At 40.8% G+C, this 24183-nt stretch overlaps 1 protein-coding gene across 5 annotated transcripts in view; it reads right to left on the bottom strand.

Moving 5' to 3' along the window:
- The window catches only part of LOC138064821 (band 4.1-like protein 4A), a 140555-nt gene that overhangs the window by 20971 nt on the left and 95401 nt on the right, over nt 1-24183 (bottom strand). For 2 of the 5 annotated variants that reach the window (XM_068928825.1, XM_068928826.1), the window contains 6 exons: nt 22961-23073; nt 14267-14348; nt 10104-10187; nt 7320-7433; nt 5412-5459; nt 1146-1223 (listed from right to left, as the gene is read on the bottom strand). In XM_068928825.1, the coding sequence (XP_068784926.1) occupies nt 1146-1223; nt 5412-5459; nt 7320-7433; nt 10104-10187; nt 14267-14348; nt 22961-23073 (519 nt within the window). The remainder of the gene's footprint in view (nt 1-1145; nt 1224-5411; nt 5460-7319; nt 7434-10103; nt 10188-14266; nt 14349-22960; nt 23074-24183) is intronic. The other 3 variants (XM_068928827.1, XM_068928828.1, XM_068928829.1) reach the window with 3 other exon arrangements.

Raw genomic sequence — 24183 nt, 5'->3', positions numbered from 1 at the left:
CCACACGCACTAGGTTATTGTTACCCACATATCTCGCAAGACTCTGCTCTGATTTAAGCAAACTCTAAAGAAATCTCATGGCTCAGCTATGCTTTTTCTGAATGTTAGCATTTTTTTTAGCATCTCTACCTACTGCAAGTCATGTCTAAATTATTATTATACTACATACTTCTGCGGCACTTTACAAACAAGACACATTCCACTGCTTTAACATATCTAGCACATAATTATTTCTAAGAGCTTCGAAATATCTCAGAATCACTTATCATTCACAGCACTGCATGAGAAACAATAAGCAGTTATGGCAGCTTGTGCAGAGAGCTTTTTTAGAAATCTGCATTAAACAATTCCTCTTTTGTCAAATGACAGTTCTACTATGTTTTGTTTATGCAATATGAAGTAATTCTATAGGTTTAAAAAATCAATTTTAATACATAACTCTCAAAATGCTGTCATCTCCAGTGGGAAATAAAAGTGGCTGCTTTAACGGAAAAAAATTGCCACAATCAATTAGTAGTTAAACAAGGCTTCTCTTATCAGCAATAAGAAAAATAAACATAAAAAACCAAAACTGGCTAGCATCACCGAGTATTAACCGCTGTTATCCTACTAAAAGCTGACACTGTACATATTTTGGGTTTAAACCCACTCTTCACATTTTAGAAAACAAAGAATATTTTCCAAAATTTAATATATGGATTTAAAAACAGCAACAAGTTGTAGAGCCCTTCAAAAACACTTTGAGGATTCTTCCCCAAAGCTTATTTTCTGCTAAAATTCTACTTACGAAATTTTTGAGGTGCCGAAGTACATGCTGGGAATATCATCTCATCACCATTGTCCATTTTATTCGCATTAGTATTTCAAGTCTCTTATAAACGTGTGCCAGTATTTGATTTTACAATCCATTAACGAGTTCTTCCCAAACATGTGGATGACTGCAGACATCTACAGTGTTTATCTACTTTGGTAATTATTTCTCTTTTTATTCAAACACAGGCATTAATTAAGCTACCTCAGGAGGACTGCACACAAGTAAAACAGGTTAGATTGTTTGTTTGTTTTTTACCGGAGCTACCATAGAAGAACCCACGCTCCATCTGTTTATGTTTCATGTTTCTATGTCTAAAATACAGAATGGTCACCTGTTTCTCTTCTTCCGGTGTTCTCTGGTAGAGTTTTCTGATTCACTGCCGCTGCTGGTGTTACACCGAGACCGCGATCTGGAGAGGAAGAAAGCAAGGTAGGCCAGGTACTAAGCATACAACTCGTATTTTAGTTGCTCTCTCTCTCAAAATCAATTTATCTTTTAATATCTTGCAAGCCACAAAACAGAAATGGTAAGTGCTCATTCTCACTTTTTTCTACTGTTACAATATTACAGAAGTACCAAGATTCTGAACAAGGAACAAACAATATTGAGAAAACATTATTAGCAAAATCAGGACTAAGGAAGAGTTTAGAAGGCTTGTCTAAACCTGAGAGCCTCATGGTCTTTCTCTCATTACTTAGGAATAACTGCTTTAAAGGTGGCGCGCCCAGAGAGCACTGTCAGGTGAGTGCTGTTTTCCTTTTAAATCATTGCACTACGTTTTCGCGTTTTTTATTTAAGCTTTCAGCATTCTTTGTGTATATGCCACAGGGAAACGTTGCTTTGAAATGTGAAATGTTTTGCCTTTAAATGGTATCCATTCTGCCATTCTTCTTACTCCACACAGCGGGACATCCAACAGAAGCTACACAGTAATTCTGATATTGGCAAGCAAACTAAAATGTTTACCGCATCTCTTTTTCTATTCAGCTCAACTTCCACCTGGCTTCTGCAAGTTTCTATCATTTCCCAAGCGTCAGGCAGCATGGAGGAAACGCCACTGAACACTGTGATTCTGCTGTCTTCATAAATATAGAAAGGCTGAAGTGCACAAGCTTGCAGATGCATCCGCACAGCTTTGAGATGACTCAAGGCAGAGCTCCAAAGATGGTGCAACACGTGAGGGAAAAGGAAATAAAGCACTGGCTTCTTGTATATCCCCTCTGATTGCGAAGCTTCAAATGGTAAGGTGACATTTATGGCTCTGAATATTTATTACTGAAACAGACTGGTGGTACAAGCTGATTCAAAAGTAGACAGACAACACTGACAGCTGAACTTCAAGAAGAAAATATCACCGTCTTCAGAACTGTTACGAGAATTCAACCTGGAGCTGGAGTCATGGGGATACACCTACCTACACGCAAGCTCCCCTCAGCACGGGGAAGTGCTTGGCAATTACTATCTAAAAGCTTTAAATCCTCAGTTGCCACTGATCGACATTTTGGAGCAGACAGACCAGCTGTCAGGGCTTTGGTTCTAGAAACCAGAATTTTGTTACTGCACTGTTGGGCTAGGTCCTAAAAAAAATGGCACTATATGAGAGGATCTCTGGGGTTATCAAAAACTGTTTTGGACCATTCTTTACTTAGTGCAACGATGGTCTCAGAATGCCTCCAAAGACAGACACGTTCCTCTGCGGTGCTGATGGCCCAGGTGATTAATGGGGAAAGTTTACCAATACTAATGTGAGCTGGCCTCGGAGAATATAGTTTATCAGGAATTAGAAATGCTGATGTTTTTGCTGCAATGGAAAGTGGAAGTTTTGCTCTGTGAGGTCTCTGGGAATGAAATAAGAGAGAAAAAGAGATGACTCCTGCTGCCACTGACAAAGATGCAGATGATCTTGTTCCTCCTGGCTTTTTCTTTCTTTGACGAGCCACTTGGGAAAGAGAGTAGACTTGTTAAACAACCCTCAGATAAGCTGAAGAGTGAAGGCAGGTCAGCAGGGTAGGTAACAGGTAAGTGGAAGCGTTTCACGCCAAGGCCGGGCACTCCTGAGGAGCACCTGCTCACCGCATGGTCTGACCGCTCAGGGAGAAGAGCTCAAAGAGGAAGTCAAGAGAGATTCCCCAAGAAATACAATAGCCGAAGAGCTGACCTCTACTCAGTGTCATCATCACTCTAGCCTCTGCCTTTAAAAGTAAGACACTGTTATAGGTGTCCTTCTGTCAGAGCTGACAGGCTCATGAATCTGTCCATAGCAGCTGTGAATTATGGTTAGTTTTATAAAATTGCTGTGTCATTAAATGCCTCAGAGTCTATGGAATCAAAAGCTCAGTAAGGAGGCTGGTTTTCCCCTCTCCCCCGAGCTGGGGACAATAGGAAATCATTCACTCAAATAGCTCCCATTCAAACAGAGGTATTCTAAAATAACAGGATAACCAAAGCCTAGGAAACGCAGTTCAACCCAGCTTGTCTGCAGGGGAAAGGCCTGGAAAAGCGAAATTTCTCCAGCGGAAAAGCAGAACCCTCTCCTCCCTCCCCACCCACAAATTTTACATGTTAAAACCACTAAGAGGCTCAAGACAGCCAGTTTCCCAGGTGAAAATGGACATTTCTGGGTGAAGCTGAAAGCATGGATAAGAGAGATGTATGTTTCCAAAGAAAAACATTATTCCAAAGGAAGAAGCAGGAATAAAAGAGAGTGTCCAAAAGACACCGGCTCAAGCGTGTTCAAATTGTTCAGAGAGCAATGAATGCTCTAGAACTGCAGCAGCCCTTATGTGCTCTGAATCTTATCAGTTGTCCAATAAAATATTATCATTTCCTACGAATCTCGACTCTCCACATTCCTAGGTCATTCCTAGAGCAACAGAGTTCTTTCACATTTCTCATGATTTCAAGTATTTTCTTGCTCTGACTTAGGCAATGCATCCCACAAAGTACCAAAGCATCAAAAAGCATACTTTTTGGCAAGAAAACTGCACGATAAACATCCTGATTTGCTCAAGATAACTCTTTCTCTAGCTTTTCAGGAATAAAAATATGATCCACCTTTTGTACTGAACATTGAATTACTTTGTGTTCCCTGTCAGGAAAGCACTTGCAGAAAGACAGCAGGGCTGCTGAGCTGTCAGCTGAGCGGCAGCTGCTCGTGTTAGCTGTCAGTATATATGCTTTCACCACATATTAAACATCAGCTTTTACTGAACTGAATAAAATACTAAAGATGGAAATAAAGGCAATTTCCTAAATCAGGTGCAAGAACAGACGGGATTATCCTGATCTCTGACAACTACATCCTTTCACCCTTTTTTTCCTCATCCTTTCCTGGTCATGCAACATCTCTGAGATATTGAGGCTGGTGCCTCTGTATGGTCTGACACAAGGAGCAGGAAGGCAGGCTTTGTCAGTTAGGCAAGAGAGGCAGAACATACGCAGCCCAGGAGGGAAGCTATGGGCCTGAGAGGTTGCAGGATTTGGTTATTTCTGAGAAGCAACTGACATAGGGTTCATATGCTGGTGTCTGGAACAGACACACACGTTTGTAACGTAGTATAGCAAACAGAGGTCCCTTCTGAGTACTGAGATTTTCCACCTGAGATGTCTAACTACATCCTCTCTGCTTTATGTTCTGGTCATCCACCACGGGGCTATCACTGGCAGAGCATAACGGAAATATCCTTCAAAAAGTTACTCTGTTGTCTTACAATAGGTGCAAAGTATGTGAGCTTTTTCTCTGACTTCCTGTGATTGTCCCCGAGATTTCTGTATCTGTGCCAGAGCTCCTTTCCTATGCTGCAGCAGTGAATCAGATCCTGGGAGTGTTTCCTCCCTTTCACAAGATTCAACAGGCTCTGACACCAAATGAACTGCAACGTCTCCTCTTTCCAGTGGCCAGGGAAGGAGGACAGGACCAGGGAGTAGCACTGCTGTGGCAATGCCACAGCAGTCAGATGCAATACTAGAGGACTCCAGAAAAAAGAACTTGCCAAAAGTTGAGGTGTGGAAGCGCATACCTAATCGCACATCAGCATTTTATTTGGAAGCGCGACATCCAGGCAAGACCGCAGAGAAATAAGTTTAAAAAAAACCCTCATCAAAACGTGTAAGACAGTGACAAGACTGTAAGAAGTTGAATCAGAATAGACATGCCTCTATACCTACCTTTTGCAGGACAACTCATCTCAAACATCAGTTTACTCACTTTCAAAACAGGTTAAATAAAGTAGAGTGAGAGGTTAGAGAATTCACAACAAGATCTTCTGTATTGCAGATGCAAAATTCGAAACCTCCTACTTTGGAAATTGACTTTCAAGTTGCAGACAAGCCTTCAGGAAGCTTCCATAAACTACTTCTAGCATGGTGTAGTAACAATGCGCACCTTGTGTGAATCTGTGATGTGATGAGGTTATACTACAGAGCATTTTAGCAAAAGTAAGGCAGGAAAGAAAAACCTATGTAGGTGGAACACAACAAGCCTTTTAAACATGCAAGAGGATGAGGGAAGAAGGAAGGGAGGAAGGGCATGCAGGGAACTAAAATATGATCAGTACCTTTGTAATCATTTCATCACTGCTATAGATTATATATTTACCTTCTCCTTGGCTTTAAATCTGAATCTTCGCCACTGTTTTGGGCTTTCCTATGACATTAAGGAAGTTTTAATCAAATACTATAGCATCACTTAACATGAATACAGAAGAGCACGCATCTTTTCCAATAAAGCCTTCACATAAGATTTTTTTTTTTTTAGTAGGATTTAAGGTAGGAAAAAAGGGGCATGTGTGCTTGTTTTAAACTTTGCAGGCCACCTTTACAATAAGCTGCGAAGGCATGATCCCATTTAAGGTCTCATTGCAAACCCCTGACTTGCAAGGTTGAGCACAGTAAGCTGGCATTTAGAGCTTCCTACTGTTTCCAGCATAGCAAAGTCTGATGTTTCCCTCTTAATTCCAGTAAGGAGCACATAAACAACATGGCTATTGTTATTAAACAGATGAAAAAGGAAAGTGCATGAATAAAACCTGAGATTCAGGAAGACATAATTAGGTTAGTATCTACCCGCTATTGTCAGTCTTCACAGTCTCACATATGAGATAAGACTTTTAAAAATATTTTGGTGGTGTGGTGACCCAAGAGAAAACTTGTTATTGGCGTGACCACCTGTCTACCTAGCAGATGAGCCAAATGTAAATCCCAGATGACAAACATTTTGCATCTCAAAAAATCCCCTCCTGCATGATACTCAAACATTATTCTTTTCATGATACAAGATGGTTTTTGAACTGCACATCTGTATTCCTTTGTTTTTGCAGAGCCCAGCAAGTCCTTCTGCTAACCAAGCTAGAAATGAATCAGAAAATCCATCTCAGGAACCAAATTGCTATTAACGCTTACGAGTGCTATGTCCAAGAGAGTAAATCAACATTTCTGCATTGACTGAAAGAGAGCTACCCTGATTTACCTTAACTCAAGCATGAGGTCACTAAGCAGATTCCATAGGTGAGTTTCTTCACTCCTGTTCTAGACTGCTAATGGCAGACAAAAGGTCTGGAGTGGCTCAGAAAACAAATGTAAAAGCTGCATATCTATCTAGGAGAAGATTTCTCCATCAGTACAGCTGTATATTCAAAGATCCCTCTGCAAACCTTGGCTCTGAGGGCCAAACAGGGAATGGCATCAGAGATGTCAGAAGAAAATGTAATTCGAGCGTGCTGGCTCATAAGGCAGCCCTAGAAGACCACTATAAATATGGTAGAGTGGCTATACTTCACTGCAGACCACAGCACTGGGGAACCTAGCCCCTGCGTTAAGGGTTGCTAGCTCAGATGATGAAAGCAGCTTCCCAGCAAGACAAATCATCCTAGGTAAGATGTAGTCCCTCAAAACTGTATCACTTCAGGACCTGAACTGTCCCTGTAATTTGCATTCTGGCCATACTCCAGAAGACGCAGCACAGATTCTCCATCCGTTTCATGTTACTACTTTAAGTTACTCAATTCAGCACATACCCATTAAAAACACATTAAGTAATCATAGTTGTATTTTTACTGGCATACTTTCTCATGTAAAGTAATTCGCACATGGGACTGCTGAAGACAGCTTAATGGCTCACACGTTTATTCTTTGCTGTACTTAAAGCAAAACACTGTACTGTATCAGAAGCTCATTGTAAAGCAAGCAACCTCAATCCGCTCCTTTACAAGCAAAGAATAGCTGCAGCAACTAAAAGGATCTTGCAAGTGCAAATAATGCAAGCTCTTGGATTTTCAGTATTATTTTCCTGGTACCCAGAAGAGCAAACAGGCAAAAAGCCTGACTGAAGTTTCCCTTCCAAAAGCAGATCTGGCATTTTGTTCAGTCTTGTTTTGTACTGACAACTGACCCCTAGAGTACTCATTTTGCCAGGACCCAGCTGTGTCTCCAAGAGCCCTTACTGAATGCAGAGCACGCAGCACCTGCATAAAAAGCAGCTAACACTGACTAGCCTCCGTGCTCTTACCTCCTCCGGACTGGCTGCCCAGATTCATTCTCACTGCCACCGGATGGGTTCCGTCGCCGAGAGTAAGGAAACTTTGGTGATTTATTGCGGTCACTGGGAGAATTATACAGCCCACTAGAGTTAAAAAGGAAGAGCAAACAATTGACCTTAAAACTTCCAGAAAAGTTAAGTCAGCTAGCCCAGATTCAGTCTACAAAAATAACGAGAAGGGATACACGTGTGTGTGTGTGCGCACACACACATATGTATATACATATATATATATATATTCAGTTATACATATACGTGTGTGTGTGTGTTTGTGTTTGCATGTGTACGCGCTATATAATTACAAGTGGTATTGCTTTCCAGGAATAAATATTTTACGCTGAACCTTGAAAACACAGGAGAGAGTCCACTTAGCACTGAGACCACAGCTCTAAACTTACAAAACGTACAACCAAGCATATGCATGTTTCTTTTAGCATAATAAAACTTTTGTACCTTAGAACAACTAAGCGCTAGGCATTCAAAGTGCATCCATACTCTTTATACATGATTTCCATGAACCGAGGCATTAAAATAGTGCTAATATCCTGAAATGTCTCTTCACCACAAAGCCAACACTCAGGACCTGGAAACAATTTTACTTTTAGGTCTCCACTGTTGATCCACACAATCCTCTGCCATTGAAAGTGAGGAGTTTCAAGCTTCAGGTTATCTACTTAAGCCTGGGAGGGACCCAAGGCTGTAACAGAGTTAGAAGTAGACGGTACCGCTGGTTACAAAACGCTTGTATGGATTGTCCTGTAGCATCTCCCTACAGGAATGTAAGGACCTCTTCCAACAGTTTACTAGAGCCTGTGACAGAGTACAAATCGCTCTAGGATGCTGCAGTGATGCAACAGCAATACTACAGTTTCTAGGATGATGTATGCTAAACTCCACAACACACCTTCATCTAATGTTACTTAGCCCTTTTTGTGACAGCTATGTGGTAAATGCGGTATTCTCGCCAAATTCCAGTTAAGGTATTTCTTTCTGCTTTCCTAACACCCTCTAGTCTTTAAATCAGATACATGGTTGTTCTTCACCTCCTTGTGCAGACTGCTCATGGCCATACTGCTCTGCTCAGTAAAAAAAACCTGCCACAGTTCATTTCAAAGTGAATGTGTTTCAGAACTAGAAAATCTTTATTAGAAGCTGTTAAACCCTCCGTGCAGCATATAGTCTCCTTATGTGTCCACAACTGCATAGTCCTTTAGAATAGAAGGACTTGCAAAAATTCAGTCTTTCTGTTCTTCAGCTGTTAGGCCTTTAAATTTCCTTCTGTTCTGAGAACTATTTCAACTCTGAAGCTGTAACGTGACAAGCTGACACCCCTTCGTCTTTAAACATCTTTAAACATCACACACAAAAGTCTACCCCAGCAAGAGAACATCAGCACGCTGCTTTGTTCTTATTCTGAAAACTCTTTATATTTACAATAGGACCAAACAGAGTAAGTCATCATGGTGCCCATAAAGATATAGGAATTTTAGCAGAAAAGTCCTGGTAACACACTGTGTATAGACCTGTATCATCACATAAAAGTAGGATCATACTGAACCACATCAATGATCCATCTAATTCGGTGGCCTGTTTCCAACAGCAGCCATAAGCAACCACTTACAGAAAGGTAAGAAGGTAAAAGTGTATGATAGTTCTTCCTATACTCTCTCTCTCCCTACCTATTTCCAGCTCAGAGGACTTCCTCATCCATGTGTTGTTCCTCTGCGTTTAGGAGCCCGCAGCGGATCTCTCTTCTCCATGTACCGGCTCCATCTCTCCCAGGCACCCATTAACTTCGGGCATCCCTTCTAAAGGAGCAGAACAGGTCTCCTACTCACCGGGAGTCACTACTCCTTTTGAGTGCTTTTAAACTGCTCCTAACTACCTTCCTCTGACACTCCCAAGTCCCTACACTGGAAAAATATAAGTATTATTGATCTCTATCCCCTTTCTCTATACTATTTGTGACTTTCTAGACCTCTATCACATTCTCTGAAATTGCCTCGTTTCCAGACCGAAGAGTCCTGGTCTACGCAGTTATACCTTGTACACGTTTCCTCTACAGTCATTCATACCTGTGATCACCCTTACTGCCTCTCTCAAAGCCTCTTCCAGCTTTATTATAACCATTCTGGGATAAGGACATCAGAACTGCACTCATTGTTCAAGGAGCAAAGACACGATCCACAAATTTATGTAATGGCATAATGCTGTTCTCTTGCTCTCTTCTCTATCCCTTTCCTAATACTCGCTAATTTTTTTCTGACTGCTACTGAGCTGATGTTTCCATGAAGCTATCCACCATAATCCCCAAATCCCAGTCCTACATGGTAATGGCCATCTACAGCACCTCATTTCACTTGGGAATCTAGGAGTATTCCCCTACCCGACACTGTGCCTCACTTCACATTTAGTGACTCAGTGATGTCATCTATCATTTAGTGACTAGTCACTCCATCTCTAAGGGTTTTCTGTTCAGCCTTCTTTCCAGTTCTTTTATAGATACGCTGGAAAGCAGATATCCAAGCACAGATCTCTGCAGAATGCCACTGGTGACTCCTATCCAGTGACTATTTCCTTCTACCCTTTCTTTCCTAATTTTTATCTCACTGTTTATCCATGTCAGTACCTATTTCTTATGACAGATCTATTACGACTCTGCTAATATATTATTATCACTAATCTCCTTCACCTTATTGCCAGGGCATGATATTTACCTTTGCACGATACTTAAGTCATCATGCCTTGCCTTACCTCTTTGGGCCGTTTTCCTCCCACGGTGCACTTGTTTTACTTCTTTGGGTTTCTGGGCTGTTTTCATTTTTCATCTTTTTAAAGCTAAATAAAAGTACAAATATGGTTTTTTAAACCTATAATGTACAGATCATCTTCCCCCCGCCACAGACTCTTAAAGAATTAATCTTAGAGGAATGCAGTCATTAGAGAGACCCACCCTGGCATACAGCTGTTTGCCTGTTATGTGAAAGAAGGCAAACAGCTGCTGTGTTAACAAATCTGGCCTAGAAAGAAAGACTGGAAGAAAAAAATATGACTTCAAAAATCAGCTCTGAAGTCTCTTAATTATGGCTGTACTGAGTCAGAAAAAAGGTCAGTCTTGTCTCAGCATAGATGAAAACAGAGGCTAAAGCAGAAAGTCTAAGAATAGGGCAAATACACAGGATGCCCTCCCAGCTTTCCACAATATGCAGTTAATGGATTACTGAATCAGAGGCTTTACTTGCCTCTTTTTTCTTTTTTTTTTTTCAATTAAACAGAGTTCTTGATGGAACTTTCTTCCATGGATTTATCTAAACACTTTTTGAACATACTTTTATTTTTGGCATGAATGGTGCCTGGTAGCAGTGAGTTCCAGTATTTAACTATGGCATTTTGTTTCAAAACTTCCACTATTTAATCCTTGCTAGTTCTGGGTTTATGGGACTAAGAATGATGGTTCTCTAATCACAGATTCCATCCCCCTTTTTTTTTTTTTTAAACAGATTTCTAACACCTATCCCTCATCTCTTTTCTAAGTGAAAGAGTCATAGTTTAATCTCTCCCAGTACAGGAGCTATCCCGTAGATCTGATTTTCCTTCTCATTTTTCTAGGTCTATAGTATCTGCTTTAAGATAGGTGTGACAAAGGGAGGGTAGATAACTATTCCAAACGTGACAGACCACGGGTTCATAGAGTAGCACAGTGATGTTCTCCACTTTCTTCTCATCCCTTCCCCAGTAACTCCGTTCACTGTCTTCCTGCTAGCAAAGCAGGAAAGCATTTTTTTCTGAGCACTGATCTAACGATGTGAAAGAGCTATCTTCACTGACTCCTGCAAGCCAAAGTACCAGGACAGCCAAGACAGGGACCTGGCTTAAGAGAGATATACCAGGGTTCGTAACCAATCTCCCATTCTACCTGTGGGGGCATGGGGGAAACAACAGCATACTCTAATTTCTTTTTCATTCTTTCTTTCTCATGCTGTCAGGTTTCACAACTCTTATCACACTAATGCACCCAGACCGCCTGCTCGCTGCCACTCCAAATGTTGGATGGTGGCTTCTGGCTGGAGTGTGCTTTTTGCCTCCTTCTCTCTCCAATGGCTAGTCACGCTCTTCCTGCACTGTCACCTCTAGTGCTCGCTCACAAAATGAACAAGCAGTTCACCCAATACAAAACGAGACAGCCATATTAGTTTCTACTAAGCTCTTCAAGAAGTACTACTGACAGCATCCCACTACAAACATTAATGCTACAAATGCTTCCCAAGTGCAACTTAAACAGCAAAAAGGCTTTTACAGATGCTTATAGAGAGGGGGGCATAAGCCAGCGTTCTTTGCTCAGAGCAGGAGGTGACAGACTCAGCTTTATAAGGGAATAGTGGCTACTTAGCTCACTAATCCACTTTTAACCTCAGCCTTTGGTTACTACAGGTCACCGAGTTAATCATTTAATTCTCACACAATGAACAAAATGCAAAGCTACAGTAGGTCAGCAGGAAAAGAAATTAGAGCCCGCTTTATCAGGTGAATCATTTTCTTAATACTGTCCCCATTAATTATTGACTCATATGTGCACAGAATCTGTTCCCAGCCTTAAAAACACGAGCTTACAGCAGACTGAGAAAGTTACTTGGGTAAATGTTTCTGTCTCGTGCTACAGAAACAACTGCTTTTGCACAGCATAAACTACTGAGCAATTCTCAGCTTGAAGGTTGTGCTTACAGAAATTTAGATTATGCTTTCAAATTGTAAAAAAGAGAGGCAGAGCTATAATCCTGGGAGGTGAATTAACTGCATTAGATTCCTAAGTCATTACTACTTCAGAGCAGACACATACTTTACAGCTAGAGAGCTAGAGCATGGCAGCTCTTCAGACACCGGCCTTATCTCCAGGAATGCAGTTGCAAAAGGGACCGAGTTCATTCAGAGTATTTGCAAAGGCTGGGATCTAAATTTGATGGCAGGTTACTGGGGCTTTTTCCTGTTTACCTTGAATTTTTACTGTTTATGCAGAATTACCAACAAGTCATCTCAACAGTGAGAGAGATGTTAAGCTACAGACACTCAGCTCATAAGAGCTGCTCAAAGACGCTCTGTAAGAACGACTGGCAAGTAATGTGAGAATTAACGTGGAATGGAGTGAACTACCAAACTGTAAATGCTTCACAAAGGGTGCGTGCTGTCTGTCAGGTATATTAAATTTGGTGGACATGGCAAACGTCCACCAAATGCAGACATGCAGACACAGAGAAGAAGAAAAATAAATCAAGGAAACTAAAAAATAAATTATGTAATTTATAAACATAGAGATATTTCCTTTTTTGTGCATCTTCCACGCAGATAAATACCTGGAATACAGAAGTGGCCGTAAATCAAATTTCTATATAGAAAAGGTGCAAGAAAAACAACTTACTTTTTTTTCAGTTTAAAAGTTACTAACACTATTTAAAAACCTGCATCAGTAAGAGTCTGCCTGAGAATTCTTTTTAAATTGTGAAGTTAAAAACTAAACCCAGAAACTCTGAAACTGCCATGCTGAGAGCCATTTATCCTGTTCCTTGCTCTACAACCTGCCTACCCACTTTCCTCAAATGATTCACCAGTCAAAACAGGGATCACAAGCTGTAGTTAAAGGCTCTCCCTTTCCAAGACTATCATCTCTGAACTACAAAATAAGGATATCTCTTGCTTTGTCTCTTTCTCTCTCCTCACAAATCTTGCATTGTTTTTTCTGCTCACTGGCCTAGCTTCAGCAGGATGAAATGGCAACATGATAACCTTTCTTTTAACCTGTGATCGGAACAGCTTTCTAAGGGCTGGAATACTGGATTCAAATTCCCTCAAGCTGAGGAAGCAGCTTAACTCAGCTCTTCTCTTTTTGGGCAACCGTTCTAATTATTAGGCAACAGGAAACATCAGCCAGTAACAGTTTGGAGTAAATCTTTTAGACCCTTCTTCAGAGGCCAGCCAAAGACCTAGAACGTGAAGCCCACAGCTTTCATAAAGAGACAAGGCCAGAGCTGCTTAACTCAGAAAACTTGTCAGGGCTACTGGGCATGCAGAGACGCAGACGTTTAGGCAATCGAGCAAAAAAGTTACGTGCCGAGCTCTTGACTCATGGTTTTGTCAGATAACTGTTTTGAGTCAGGCACCTAAATTCCACCTAAATTAAGGGTGGGGGTGTAAATCCCTTTCTGAATCTGAGACTCATCTCTTTCTCTCAAATACACCTAATAGCCAGAGGTGCACATTTCAGCACTGAAAATTTTAAAAAGAGGACCACTAAACTCAGAGGAGCCCCGGCAACCCACTGCTGCACAGAATCAGGCACAAACATGCACGAGTTTTGTACTATACTACTCCTGGGTTTACCAGAGTAATCGTGAGTAATGGACTGCAAGATTGACAGCGCTGCTGGAGGGGAAGCCATGCCCAGTATGTCCCTCCCTGCGCCTCGCCAAGCAGAGTTAGCCCTGTACAGAGGCAGAGGGCACATGCCCTGCTCTCAGAGCACCTGTGAAGGCCGTGCCAGCAGTGCTGCCAGCTTGAAGCATCCACAGAGGGAAGGTGCAGGGGAGAGACACACAGGACTTCATACCTATCGTGACCAAGACAGTGCCCTTGTGCCATAAATCTTGTTTTTCAGGTTTAGGCCTCAGACTGTTTGTTTTCCCATTAACTTGCTCTGATTCATGGGTTCCCAGACTCTGTCATCTGGAACCTCTGTTCCAGGGCAGCCCGAAGATCTAATACCAATTATTGGGCAACGTTCTATGGCCTTTGTCAGCAGGTGAGATCAGGGAATCCTGAATTTTAAGGGCAGGAAAAGCCATGATTAATGATTATTAAATGTGTTCCTCTACTGAATGTAATATGTGGTGTCTTACAAACTGGAAGTGAAGTGCTGGTCTGGTTACCTTTTCACTGGAGAAGGTGCAATAATTTTGGTAGTTCGTTCATGTTCCCCATTTGTTGTAATCTGGTTTATGCTGTTAGAGCCTGAAAAAATAAAAAACACAAAACAATCCTTTAGCAGGTCCCTTGCACACCTATTCAGCCTAACCAGTGTACTAAAACCTCATATAATCCTGCTGAACACAGTGCAGTACGCGAGATAAAATAACACACAAGTCAGCTGATGCACGTTGTGCTTGCTAGGGGTGTACAAGGAGCATGTTTCGGTGTTTTATCTTTGTTTTTAGTTATACCACATTACAAAAAAGTTCAGCATAGGTTACATTCATTACTCTTCTACATGAGATGGAGGAGTTAGGAGCTATTTCTCCCTCAGGGACACTATGCCACTGCAAATAGGAGGGAATTCCCTGCTCAGGCACTGATGAGAAGAAAGGTGAGAGGAGAATATAACCTCATTCAGTGAGGTATACACTCTGAAAATGTTTGGGACTCTCCAGTGCTATAACTGTGGCCTCTAAAACAATCATTAGATTGGATGGTTAAGCAAGATGAAATGTTTATTCTAAGAAATTTGATATAGTAACTGTGCATAAAGTAGCTGTGAGTTGATATAGCAACACTATGCACACATCACAGATATTTCCTAAGTTATGATCAAGAAAATAATAAACTAATAGATTTGAGAACTAATAATATAAACAGAGAGACACAATAAAGAATAATACTCTTAACAGAAGCAGCCAAGGCTCACTTTCAGTAAGCCAGAAACACCTGGCCGATATTTGAAGGATATCTGCCTATTTTCCAGTGTTGTGCCCGATGCTCTATACATTTTGGTCCCAATCTTTGTGCACTGTTGGCATTGGAGCCCCCCACCAGAGCCCTGAAAGGGAACTTACAGAAGGAGAAGGAACATGCACTTTCCCCTCTTTCTGAGCCCCCATATTATCACGCTCCAACGGAAGAGATTGGTGCGTTCACGATTTAGGAGCAGCACAGAGGGCCACAGGATCTGGATATATAATACCGGGTTAAAGCCAAAATGGCACGATAAAGCTGTGCTGCACAGCTGAATACACCTCAGTATCATTAAAAGAAAAAGCAGCAACCTATTTAACTTGGTAGGTAGTGCAGGTACATCGCGCAGATCTGGCAGAGCTTCAACAACAAACAAAAAATACATCAATCACCAAGACAGGTTGGTTTTTATTAGTGTTGTTTTTTTTTTTAGTTTTCATGCTGTGTCATTAATATTCATCTGTGCTGCCTCTGTGGAAAGGCTGAGGGGGAAAAAAAAAAAGAAAAAGAAAAAACGACGTGCCAAACAACTTCTAACAAAGAGAAAATTACCTGACAACACAGCTCTATGGAACTATTCCAAGGCTTCCAATACAACTGAATAACATTTTAATTTCTCTATTAGAACTGTGAACTATCTATTCCCTAGTTCAGTTTAGTGCCCAACTAAGGAGATTTGGTTTGATTCATTAGTTTTAAAAGGGTCCATCTGCCCAAAGAAAAAAAAACGTGGCAAGTTTTTTCTTGCTGTTCCATATAGAGATGTTAAAAAAGTAATTTCCCTTCAATTAGTGTGTTCTCCTTCTCTCTCAATGGCAATTTCAGTCATTTCTAAGAAAACCGTTCCCAACTCTAGAAGCAGATGTTATGTAAAATAACAAAACATCACCACTGATGATGTGCCTCAGTCCTGGGCAGGACTCGTAGGTTGTTCACTGAAGATAATGAAGGATTTCCATTACATATTGGCTGAAAGCCATAAAACTGCTAGTAAAAAAACGCTAGGTCTTTTGGAAAGCAGTAACAGCACCATACGGCTAATACAGTGGTACAAACTCAGAGCCTTTTTGTTTGGCTAAAACTATAACCGAATGTCTAAAATCAAACAGGGGCTCAATTCTGCATTATAAGTTTTCTTCGTAAGCTTGTTCAACTTCCCACATCACCCCTTTGACATACAAAATCTCTGGGGTCTATTCTACTTCAACACGGGCGTCTGAGGTGCCCTAAAACATCCTGTTTGGACATCAACTGCCCCTCCAGAAGGGTGTGGGTCTTCTATAGGCTACCTCTGCTAGTCTCCTGCAGATGTCTTGGATACAGCAGAGGGTCTCAAGTGGCATTAGTCACCGTGTGCAGGCAACTCAGTCAAGCCCTTTTCGTCTTTGACTTTACCGCTTTTTTATGATGTAGTTTACTACTTTCCCTACTTATTTTTTCAGACTAGCGCCTGGCAGGGGAGCTGCCAGGTTCCTGTCTTGTACATCCTTTGCTCCTCCGAGGTAGGTAAGGATAGAAAGTCTTTGTACTCCCACTGAAGCAAAGACTGTGTCTCTGTCTGCACTTTTGATTGTTCATGTAAGCTTAAGGACTAGGAAGAACATGGAATATTCTAAATAAAGAAATGCAGAATGCACACAAATTCATGGACAGAACTGAAAATACCATTTAGGTATTCTGAATGAACACACTAGTTCATACAGGAAGAGACAACCAACTTTACAGACTCGCTGAAGCACCGTACATCTATCCACACAGTTATTTTCCGTTTTCAAGAAAACGGCAATAGCTACACTGCCATTAAAACCTGCTTGGCAAAAGGACAGAACTACTGAAAGAAGAATTAGTGGCTTAAGAAAGCTGAACGCTTTCTTGGATAAATGTGGATAAGAAAATATGCAGAACAAAAACCCCCAAGAATACCTAGAGTCAAAAATAACAAAGAAAGATGACAGCAAATAAGAACAGGAAAAAGAAATTTACCACCTTCAGGGAAGATACCAGCAGTGAAACGAAGATGAAGTAGGTCAGTGTCAGACTACAAGGATATGTCAGGGTTCCTAACCCTCCCTTCCCCATACACCTTTTTTGTGCATTCAGATATATTTAGCTCCCATTTGCCATCAAACATGAGATAGCAAAATCACTATAATAACTCGGCCTTATACAATGGTGTTCTATCAACATACACGTCTGCGCGACACTACCCCTACTATAAAAAAAAAAACAGACTCCAGGAAAATTGTCTAAACACTAACCCCATTACCGTATCTTATCTGTATTACTGTTTCTCACATGCCAAGGTAATAGGCCTCTCAAAAATACCTTAGATAGCCAGATAGCTCACTTGTAGCACGTTTTCCTGGTTTACCTTTTGTTAAATAAAAGTTCAGTTCAGTGAAAACTGACCGTAACTTTTCCAATAATGTGAATGCACATGCTTTGATTTGCTTTTTCAGTGATCTTGATCCCAACTTTTGCATTCAAATTTAAACAGTGTTTAAACTTTTGGTGTTTAAAAACACCGAAAGTATGTAACTTCAGGAGCCTGGCAAAACTAATTACGTCATTCTGCTTCTTATCAATTAAATTCATTCCATTGACATTGCCTGGAAGTAGTGTTTATATTTAAATCTATTAATGAGGGCAGAAGATAGCATGAGCAAAAGGAAAACAGTCAGTAAGAGTTCATGCTCTGCACTGCATGTTACTATGAGCTTATAAAAAGGGATGGACTTCTGTGTGTCTATGCAATAACACAGCTTAGCTCACTCTGCGACACCATTTATTTACCAAATTAATTTCCAAACCAGTAATCTCAAAGGTTTTGTTTACCTCATACCATACACATGAAATACAGAAGTGGTCAAATCCACCCTTTTACAAAATCGCTGATTTAAAAAAAAACTTTTACAGTTAGCGAATCATTTCACAGCTTCGCTGGTGCTGATCTACCTCAGGCAAAAGTCGGTTTATAGAGGTACCTATTATGTAGTTATCCCCTTAAAAACCTGTCAAAAACAGTTCCTGTATTTGGGTCACAGACCACAGAGAAACGTATATTAAAAAATCCTTAACGCTGGTATTGCTAGCCATTCAACAGGAGCTTGTTTCCCAGAATGGAGCAATTTTCCTCTAAAGCAGGTTATTGTTCTGGACAAAATAACACAGGAAATATATGAATATGAGTCAATCGACTTTTAACTCTTTTACATCAAATTAGTGGTTTTCAACTTTTCCAGTGCAAATCCCTTCTGAAACGTCACGCATATACACTAGGCACACACTTTCTGAGGCCGTTTGCTGCACCCCCGTTAGAAGTGTCTACGATCCTGATGTTCGGCGAAAACCAGAGCTGTAAATAATGAAAGTCAGATTTCTGGCAACCAAATACTTACCCAAACCAAAAATTTCTGTTTTACGGATCTGAATACAACAGCTGTTGAGACAGAAAGATAAAACCTTAATTCCCTAAATCGATCCTTTCTTTCAGCATACCTCCCTACATCTCTCTGAGCTATCTCCTGTGTTAGGACAACTCAGATAAAGCAAAGGTTGCTGTACATGAACATACACACTCAGTGGGGCTAATCCTCTCACTAGAACCGTGCCTTTCTTGAAGCCTAAGTTTCTCAAGAGGTGCAATTATGCAGAAAACACAGAAGTTTCTACTTTTCATACTTTTGGAGAAATTCTTGCGTGCTCTGCTCCGAAAGCTCAAAAAAAAAAAAAAAAACTTATTTACATAAGTAAATAATAGTATCCCAACATTCATTTTCTAAAATTCAACTTTTAAACCCAGTCTCCTAGCTTTCTGGGAGAAGACTCATGACTCTGAATGCTCAAAGCCAACAGTTCTCCATACCACGACAGAGATGGACCCAGCAGGATAACGCCGGGTGGCTATGACGTTACGTAGGTTTGTCAGGGCCACGATTGTGATCGCGTGTGCTCGGGACTACCAGAAGAGAGCCCTGACCCAGGCCCCCCAGGAGACAGTACCACAATTTTAATACCCACTTTTGATCTCCCACCTTGCTTTTAAATCAGACCGCGGCACTTATTTTACGCGAGTTCAAACGACTACACAGCGCACGAGGCACTGACAAATCAGTTACCACACAACAGCGAGCGCTAAGCAATGCATTTTCCAGTGCTGAATAAAGTCAGACCCGCGGCAACAGGTTTGGTCGTACCAGTGGTTTGCAAGAGGGCACGTTCCTGCGGAGCCAGGGGTAACGAAGGCTCTCTTCGGGCAGCCCGTATGCGCCGTTGCGAAAGCCGAACAAAATGTCAAGCCTTATCGTAACAGAATAGGACAGAACAATGCAAGATCCTGTTCCCCTGCTTGAGTTTGTCATTTATAACCAGAACAAAATTATAACTGTAACTCTTTCTTAACCGAAATGAAACGAAGAGAATATGCAAACTAAACAAGCTATGCATATCTCAAGTCTGAGCTTTTATTCCCCTCCTAAAAAAAACCCCTAAACCCTCTTCTCCTGCTGAACACCAAATTAAAAACTTACCTAAATGTACACGGAGGAAAAACAATTCAGTACTATAAAAACATTGATTACACAGTCATTGAAGTTTCCTGGTCTGATTTTTTCCACTAACCTTAGGACTGCTGACATACATAATGTATTAAGCAAGTGATAAAAGGGAGGTTACTGCATTTTATCAAGGGAGCCAGTCAGGGGCAGCGGCTGTTACCTAAGAAAGCTAGTTTCTCTCTGTTCGCATTATCATCTCCTTCAATCCCGCCCTTAAAGCACATATATTTTTACTAAAAATATAAATATTTTTTATCATTGTTTTGGTATCTACTCCAGCTCTTACCAGGGAGTTCACCAAGCGGCTATAGCCCTAATGGCTTTAGTGTATTTTAATGGACCAGTGAGACAAGGAAACATTAGTAGTCGCTCAACGGTCCAAAAGATAGCTAACCTCTACATTTAAGTGACAGGAAAAAAAAAAAAAAAAAAGATGAAGAACCCATGCTACATAATTGCTAATAAGAGCGGAACAAGGGTACAAAAAGGAAGAACGAAGGAAAACATGAGATGTCACAGAAGTCCGAGGGTTTAGCACACCTCTGCGATGGAGGCAACGCGCGTCACAGCCTCGCATGCACAGCGCCACTGATTCGTCTCCCTGCCCCCAAAACCACAGCTGCGGCTGAGCCCCTTCCTGGCACCGACAGCTAACAAAAAGCAGAACAGCCAACCGACCTGGCTGCATTTAATTTCGCAATCTTAAAAAGAGGAAAAAAGGTAAAGCAGCAGGTGAAGAAAGATGCTGAACTCCGAGAAGGTGAGAAGGAAACTACTGTGCAAGAGCTACTTGTAGGTTGTTACGGGCTTTGGGGGACAGGAGAACAAACGCAACTCTACTTTTCGTTACAACAAGACAAATTTTAAACAATATCCAGCTGGGTACTAACCTAAGTGGCATTTGGCAGAAAATACCCTAAGAAATCTCTAATTTATAGAGGCAAACAAAATTCAGCCTGTTACAAATGCTGAATAGGGCACATTCAATCTTCTTAGCCCATATGAAAAACAAAACTAAAAAGACTAGCTATCAATGACAACCGCTAACGTCATCTCACTGTGTTAAAGGAAGGTTTATTTTAATGAGCAATGTCATATTACCCTCTCAGCCATTTCAGTCAGGGCAAGTTTTAAGTAACTCATGAGACCATTTACAGCACCAGTCTCATTTCTGAGGTCAAAATTATTCTGTAAAAGCAAAATCTACAGCGGGTTAGTATTTTTCACCAAGTAAAACATATCAAGAAACAAAATGTGATTTATTGTGTTACCTGCACTCAACATCGCTGCATCTAAGAACCCATTTATGTGAAAAGGGGAGGACTTATCCTAATGAGACGCGACAGACCGTCACACGGAGGAGAAGCAGCATTAACCTGCCCTCAGCGTCTGAGAACCCATGTAAACAGAGAAACCGTACAAGCTTTTTATCAATGTGAGTGCCCGAACACAAAATGAAAAAATAAATCAAAATATCCTCATAGGGAAGGACGGAGTTTGAACGACGTGGCTCGCTCTCCTTACCGCAAATATTAAGTGGGATATGAATCGAATTCCTTTTACTTAAAGCCCGTTCCAGGTGATACACTCTCGCCAGTGCAAAGGGACGGCACATTCACAACACACAGCAAATAACGGATTAACTTGAATTAACAGCAAAACAAATCCCTAACATACCAGGATGGAGAATACAGATTAGACAAATACATATGAATAAGATGGTGAAAAAGTAGCCTTTTTTATTTTGGAAGTAAAACAAACAAATTAAATCCACCAAAACAACAAACACGCATTGCTCAGCAAATTCTACACCACCTTGTATCAGTAAAATATATTATAAGGCGGTCTCAGTTTTCCTCACAGTGAGTTGAGAGGCCCCAGCAATCAGTGAGCACAACACACACACCCCTGCAGCAATACAGACAGACAGTCAGTGCCCGTGCTAAGGCAGACAGTCTTTCCAACTGATGGGCCAAGTTTCAGACGACAAGTTTACCTCTGAATAGCCGTAAAATTTTCTGCAAAACCAAACAGGAGAGTAATGAGGTGGGAAGTGGCATACATCTGGAACTACTACTGTAAGTATGGTGTACGTGTAAGTATGGTATGGCCCAGCTGAACAAAAGCCCAAGTTCCTAGGTTCAAGAAGGAACAGCTTCTTCTGCGTTTAGGCATCCGTTCACGACCGCAGATACTGCAAAAAGATACCATGATCCAAAAGCAAAGCAATCCTTCCCTTCTTATACTTAACGCCAAAAAATGCGTTGTAAACTGCTTTTATTTTCCAGGGATAATACTTGTAATGACACTACACTTCAATGCCCATTGGAGCTAATACACAGAACAGGGACAGAAAATTTCTAGACACGCTCACTTTGTCTCTGAATCCAAAGATGTCACCAGAATCAACATGGGTGGTTTCCAGATGTATATACCTGCTTTCTTTTTAAAAATGGCGACTCTCAAAACTTTCTGATGCTATATTAACCTGTGATAAAGAGAAAGCTTGCTTACATTTTAAAGCCCGAAACAAGTTTTCCTCAAACCACTAACGCACGTGCACATACGCTTAACTCTATGCACATACGTTCCACTCAAATTTGTACAATCGCTGTCACGAGTGAAGTTAAGGGTAGGCACATAATCACACGTAGAACTGGAGCCTGACATTAGAAAAACTTTTTGCCCCTATTACTAGATTGCAGGAAACGTTCATTGTTTTGGATACAGCTCCTGGGATGTGTGCTTAATCTCAAATGTTTCCTCTGATGCCTGCAAAAACTTCCAGCCTCCCCTGACATTTTCAGAATGCAGTTAGGATTTTCCAGCTCACAAATCTGAAGCATGTTAAAACTTCAGAGGGCACGGCATTAATTCTATTCCACTTAATATCAAAATAAAGGGATATTACACTAGTTTTATCAAACTGGGAAACAGATGTAAAAGGGAGACACCTTGGGTTAAGGAGCTGGAACTATGGGATCCCAACTAAGCAACGCAAATACAAATTCTTCAGACAGTTTTCAAGAAATAAAAAATATGTGCCAACTGTCTGTTTTCAAACTTCCCTTTCATACTTTACATTTAGACCTATACATACGGATTTTTATCATGTTTGATCTACTTTTTGTCACTTTCATTCACAAAGCTGGAATTTTAAAATCCATTTAAGGTTACGTCTCTACTGACCTAAACCAAAAAAAAAAAAAAAAAAGGGAGAAAATGCATTTTGAGAGATCCTTGAGGATCTTGGAGCATTTTTGACTTGCTTCTTGAAAATAGAATGACTCATACGCCAAAGATGAAATCTTTCCGCAGGCACAGCATAGAAGGACTTACCGGTCTGTTGTGTTCTTTTCGGATAAGTCTTACTGCGACTTCTTTCAACACTCTGGTCAGGCCGGGGAAGCTGAATAGAAAGGTCTCTGGTCATTTGCAAAGCCGTCCTGCCACTTGAAAATGCACCAAAATTACGTTAAAAAAAATCAGATAAACACATGGAAAAATGCAGGATCTAAGAAATAGGAAATATTTAGATTGAAAAAAATGCATGTGGTTTGGCAGTACTTTTTGTTAGCTATTCACTTCTCATCCCAACTCTACTACTCCTGCTCTCAGCATCGGCTGCACATAGCACTACCCTCTCTGCTATTTATTCACTTCTGTTTTGAATCAGACAATGGCAGAATCATCAAAAGATTGTGTTGATCTCTTCTAGATTTCGTATTTTCAGGGGAGCTAAGCAACCAAAACTGAATGGTGGTCTATTAGGAAGGGGTTGAGATAGTGTGACCTTTTGTAACCTCCTAGCTTCTAACACACAACTTTCTTAAATAATTTGATTGTTTTATTTCCTGAATTCTCTTTGTACATTTTTACCTCAGTAAAACACGTATTTCAGGTTGTTCAGTTGCAATCAGAAAGCGGCTACTTGCTCTACCATAGGGAAGTGACGATAAAAACGGCATGAAAAACCCCGTGCAAAGCAAACTGTAATAACGTACTCTCACTAGCACAGGCCTGACTGATATTAAATTGAGTACAAGACCCAATTCCCATTTATAGTATAGCTCTTTTCCATCACACAGTGGAAAAAGTCACTACAAGTATAAATAAATTATTTTATGCTCATGTTAAAGCCCCTTTCCGTGTGACTAGGCAGAATAAAGTGGTCATAATACAAATGTGAACCAGGCCCCATACTCCTCCCCAAAACTCTTGGTTCGCTTCAGGAAACTTATCATACAAAAGAAGTAATTGTTAACAGTAACTCCCAATTACTCTGACACCTGCAGTTCCATGTTTTAAAAGCAATCAGATGTCTTGCTAGCTAGTGCCAAGCAATTATTCCAGGCATTACATGTGTAGATATTCTGAGCTATGTGAATAGGCTCCACTAGGATGACTGTGTTTTCACCAATAGCACCACAGGAGTAATCAGCACTGCAGAATTTTGATCTTCTTAAAATCTGTAAAAGGATTAAAGGACAAAAAAATCTCTAACGTTGCATCAAAGTAATGCTGTTTTTCGATATTCAGTTTCATGTTCTTTTGTTCCCAAG

Source organism: Struthio camelus, chromosome Z (genome assembly GCF_040807025.1).
Source record: "Struthio camelus isolate bStrCam1 chromosome Z, bStrCam1.hap1, whole genome shotgun sequence".
Classification (NCBI taxonomy): Eukaryota; Metazoa; Chordata; class Aves; order Struthioniformes; family Struthionidae; genus Struthio; species Struthio camelus.
Note: the sequence above shows the minus strand (reverse complement) of the source record. Positions and strands in the feature narration are given on the sequence as shown.